The sequence below is a fragment of the Syngnathus acus genome, chromosome 8, assembly GCF_901709675.1.
Source record: "Syngnathus acus chromosome 8, fSynAcu1.2, whole genome shotgun sequence".
Lineage (NCBI taxonomy): Eukaryota > Metazoa > Chordata > Actinopteri > Syngnathiformes > Syngnathidae > Syngnathus > Syngnathus acus.
The window spans coordinates 8,749,801-8,754,721 of record NC_051093.1 but is presented as its reverse complement, the minus strand read 5'-3'; the positions used below and the strand labels follow the sequence as shown (position 1 = coordinate 8,754,721).

Here is a 4,921-nt window from a genome sequence, read left to right as displayed (position 1 = left end):
AAAGAAACCCGAAAGTGCTCTGGTACCAAAAAAGCTTTATTACAGTACAGTATTGATTGTTTGAACCCTGATCTGTCACATGTTGTATTTTGAATAGTGATTAATAATTAAATTGGAAAGACAAGCTGTTGCCATTCAATACACAATACCACATTGGACGGCTTTTAAAAATAATTTAATTATAATGCCACCTTTCAGTACATTTAAAACACTCAAAAAATTCATTTTTTTGTTCTTTTACATTGTTTTTTTTTTCCTAACTTCACCCAAACCAGTTTTTCAAACTATAGAAAACCTTCACAGAACACCCTTTCCCAAATGTGCTTCTGCCACACAATCCCACCGAAAAATATATTAATATATATTTCTAAACATTGTCCAGAATCATGGCAGGATTTTACTCAAACATACAACTTAGTTGTAAGAATACTTTTTGTAGAAAAGCTTACATTGCGTGCCGATAAGGCACAAATCTGCTTTGCAGCAACTTTGGCACGTCGAGTCCGATGCTCCATCGCTTCACGTAAAACTCGAAACTTTGCCATACTTCACGACACCGTCAAGAGGTTAACTTCAGTGCATAATTGGTGATGTTATATTTTTTTTTCCCACGTCATATGAAGTTTAATAGCTCGCTTATGAGAACAGGTTGTTCTACTGTGGTTAAAAATAGCTGACGAGTTGCGTGTGAACCATGTTGTCAATTATGATTTTACAATCAAGTAACATATCCCAATGAGACTACAAATAAGTAACCATAATATGGATGACATTCGTAATACAAACAATGTGATTGATTTTGATCCTTTTTTGTATCTTTGTATTCTAACACCAAAGAAATCAAGTGACACCATCCACCAAAGAATTCATGTACCTGTTTTACTTCTAGACCATAAGGACGCACAACTGCTTCATGTTTTACACACCTTGCGCCATTTATTTTTATTTTTTATTACTTAATTAGTACTCCAGTGTTTGACACTGTTAGCTTTGATATGGGGCAATTGTGTCACATCACTTGTGTCACATCAGTTGAGTTCTAGGCATGGCATCCTGCGGGTGTCCGGGGTACCAGTGGCCAAAATTGTTCATGTATCCAGCAGAGTGCACTGGTGTGCCTTTAGGAGCCATGCTCATATCCCATACTGTGCATGGAGAAGTGGAAGACTGGAGTGGGGTAGGCCTGGGCTCTCCATCCAATCTGTTGGGTCCGGTCTTCATTATCTTCTTGTACTTTGATCGTTTATTTTGGAACCATATTTTAACCTGAAAGTCAAAGAAGGAAATACGAAAGATGAAAAAGGAGTCACGCAAAAAGGGAAAAAAAAAACAATTTTAAATAATTCAAGATGAATAGTGAAGAGAAAAAAAGGAGTGCAGACAAATTATATAATAATAAAAAAAGGACAATGAGACCTGCAGTAGTAATAGTCTGATTAGTGCAAAAATAAAATAATTATAGAATTTGCAAACATGCAGGCATTTGACAATTCTACTGTTGCAAGTTGCCGAGGTGTTGCACAGTGTAAACATTCAAAAGTAACATAGTGCGCAGGGTGGTTGACACATTGTGATGTCATTTGTTCAGGAATCTAATGCCTTGCGGGTAGAAGTTATTTTGGGTTTGTTTTTCTGTTAGGTCAAGAAAAATACAGCTTAACAACACATTAACCCGAGTGTCTCTTTCATTCTTGATTTATTTTATTCAACGGGAAGATTGTTGGCACTTTGTTCATTTAAAGCAGAGTAAATAAGTCGAATGAACTCACAACCGATTAACAGACTGTATTTTGATGTCCACATATAATGAGCTTCATCTGGTGTAATCACTTTTTGATGGTTAGAAGAGTTACGGGTTTGATTCGTTTCGGAGTACTTTCACAACTTGCTTGCAAAGTGAGCAATTGTTGACACAGACGTCCCTCTGAGTCAGATTAGTAAGACGATGTCAAAGATGTCAAACGGGTTTGAAGCAAGGGACGATAATTGGAAAGGCAACGGAATACTAAATCAATACGCAATACTAAACGAAATACTTGCAAAGCAAGTGAAGACAAGTCAAGTGAGATTAAGATATAGACATCTATATCAAACGAGAGAGACGGACGGGCAGACAGACAGACCTCGACTGAAAAATGAATAAAATAATTCATACCTGTGTCTGCGTCAAGCCCAATTTTGCAGCCAGGTCGGCCCTCTCAGGCAGAGCCAGGTACTGGGTTTGCTGGAAGCGTTGGTTGAGGGCCTGGAGCTGCAGACTTGAGTAGATGGTCCGAGGCTTTCTGATTTTCTTCCCGCTCCCGTTGAGACGTACCTCTCCATGTTCTAATATCGTGGTGGGCTTTTCGTGTTCTGGTTGAGGAAGGAAGAAGGCATCGGAAGGTTCTCAACACAGTCAGTAAAAGGCCACATTGACCAAAACATTGTGGTCATATTTAAATAGGTATACAATTTTAGCATGTTTGGCACATTTGCTTTTAGTTTTACATTTATTTATTGAGATTTATATGTACATTTATTTTATTTTTTTTATGTTAATTGTTCATTCTTGCCAACTGTTGTACAAAAGGGATTCCTGGTTTTGTCATAACTAATCATGCAACATGGAAGAGTTCTGAAAACACAAATGTAAACTTTTTGAAGCTTCTGTTAAAAAAAAAAAGAAAATTGCCTCTTAGGTACAGCACATAAAGGGATGTGAGATTTAGAGAAAGATAAGAATATTCAAAGTTCAATTTGAACAAACGTTTCAATTTGCAATCAAATAAAATGTGAAATTCGGGGATTACAGACACAAACTTTATTTTTTCAGAATCTTTATGTGACAAGGTTGGTTAGTTTGGATGCTTTCCTGCACAGATAGATAGCGTAACAAACGAAATACTAGCATTTTTTTTCTTTTGAAAACGACCTTATATTTGATTGTTAGAATAAAAGCAGTGATGAATAACTTTCCCCTGTTAAGACTTGTCAAGGGCTGACTGACTTTTTATTTAATATGATAAATACCATCAATAAAACTCTCAAATACGTTGCAATTCATTTCTAAATTCAACTTTGCATCTGCCTTACATCTTCTGAATCAAATAACAATTAAAAATGTGCGACAAACGATGGTGAGACCGTTAGAATGTTTAAGGGGCGGCAAGTCGGACAGTGCGAGCAGGCCTCAAAACAAAATCCGGTCTGCAGCTGCGGATTCAATGCATCGGCTTCCCGATGTTTTTCATTCAATAAAATGAACTTAATATCACTTAATCTAGGCCAAAATGAGATTTGCAAGCGTCTCCTATATCCTTATAGCAATCAAATAGTAGATGAACCCACCTTTATTCTCCAGTCTGTGCACCAGCCCACCGCCGTGCCCTCCGTGCGGGTAGGAAAGATACGTCCCAGCTTGGTGCGGGCTCACCGGCCTGTGGTAGGTCGGGTAGCCGAGAGGACGGCCATAGGAGGGCGCTGAGGACTGGAAGGGGATGTCGTGCTGCGTGGCAGCGTGCAGAGTGTGGAACTGGTAATGATTATGAGATAATCCCGAGGAGCTCTGCTGGTGTCCGGGGTAGCTGCTGCATTCCAAAAAAGCCGATTTGGAAGGATCGGGAGAGACCAAAGTGTCCGCCATAGAACTCATAGTCATCATTGGGATGCAGGTATAACTTTGCCGGTCAGCTGTCGGAGCTTTGGGTAACAACAGTCATAATAAAACGAGTAGAAAAAAAAATAAAAATGAGATAAATAAAGGGTGTTAATATTAAGGGTTGCGCATATCCTCCGCAAGCGGTAACGAACTATGGATCCACAAAAACAAATTAAAAAAAACCCTAACAAATCAATTTGAATATGCTATTTAAAATAAATGTTTATCCTCCAAACGACAGAGACTCTCCAATGCTTCACCCGCTCCGCTGCATGCGCGTGTCAAGGTAAAGTGTTGTGTCAATGTTGCGTGTCGGTGCGCGCGCGGTGTGCGGCTCAACTTGGTTCTTCGCGCACCGCACGCTCATTGGCTCTCACTTAAGGCGCAGTAACATCAGTCGCAAAAGTTCAAACGTGTCCCTGCTTGCTTGTGGCATACAATTTTTCTTAATCGCCACTTAACATTAAATTATCACTGCAAGCCTGGTGGATGAATTCCAACAGGTAGAGAACTGAAAAGCATTAAAAAAAAAAAAAAACACTGAGGGCCGATTTATTTTATTTATTCCTGAAAACAATTACACAATAATTTTGAAACAAGAGCAAAAAAATTCTAAGTGACACGGTCCACATATTCTTATTTTATTTTTATGAATTTTTCCTGAATGGACATGCTCATTACAAATGCAAGCAATGTAGTGTGAACGAAAAGTACATCAATATAAAGAGCAATATTTGACAAGTGACAATCAAACCAAAAGGAAGCATTTTCCATGTGGGAAAAAAAAAGGATAATTGCCAAATTACAGATTGCAAATTGAAAGAGTATGAGTTTCATACTGAATGTGTCACTAATGATATCCTGAAAACGACAACAAAACGTAATGACAGCGAACAAGCATTTTACTTTTCAGTTGCTGGGTTAAATTAGCTAAATGAATACATGAACAATGAACGATGGCCGCACGCTTTGACTTGAAAACCAAAGAATAATAGATTTCATATTTCAGGATATGTTAAAAAGCAGAATGAGACATTTTCTAGTGTTTCTTATTTGTTTGTCATTTTTTTTGTCTTTTTGATTTGGATACAAAACTACTGCTGTAAGTAGAAGTAGGCCATTACACATCCAAGTCAGCGGTTTGACTTTCATCTGCTTCCAACATTCTTCCCTTGACTGAAGATGGGACACACCCTCTTTGCTGTCTAATACTGAGTCATATTTTGCATGGCAGCGGGCAAAGATGAAAACATTTCCCGTGGACACACTTTCAAATGTCATTTT

The 4,921-nt window shown here is 38.2% G+C and overlaps 1 protein-coding gene across 1 annotated transcript; it reads right to left on the bottom strand.

Moving 5' to 3' along the window:
* Positions 1–257: 257 nt before the first annotated feature.
* LOC119125496 (homeobox protein Dlx4b-like) lies at positions 258–4,030 on the bottom strand. Its single transcript, XM_037256081.1, has 3 exons — positions 3,328–4,030; positions 2,156–2,352; positions 258–1,266 (listed from the first exon to the last, which is right to left on the bottom strand). The coding sequence occupies exons 1-3, from the start codon at positions 3,638–3,640 to the stop codon at positions 1,024–1,026; spliced, it is 753 nt and encodes a 250-aa protein (XP_037111976.1). The 5' UTR covers positions 3,641–4,030; the 3' UTR covers positions 258–1,023.
* Positions 4,031–4,921: the final 891 nt, after the last annotated feature.

What these genes read in the sequence shown, in the direction of transcription:
- LOC119125496 (XM_037256081.1), bottom strand. Translation starts at nt 3,640, where the DNA reads ATGATGACTATGAGTTCTATGGCGGACACTTTGGTCTCTCCCGATCCT. An exon ending in GCACAGACTGGAGAATAAAG is followed by an intron (nt 2,353 to 3,327) that starts GTGGGTTCATCT and finishes TTCCTCAACCAG; the next exon opens with AACACGAAAAGCCCACCACG. An exon ending in TGGGCTTGACGCAGACACAG is followed by an intron (nt 1,267 to 2,155) that starts GTATGAATTATT and finishes TTTGACTTTCAG; the next exon opens with GTTAAAATATGGTTCCAAAA.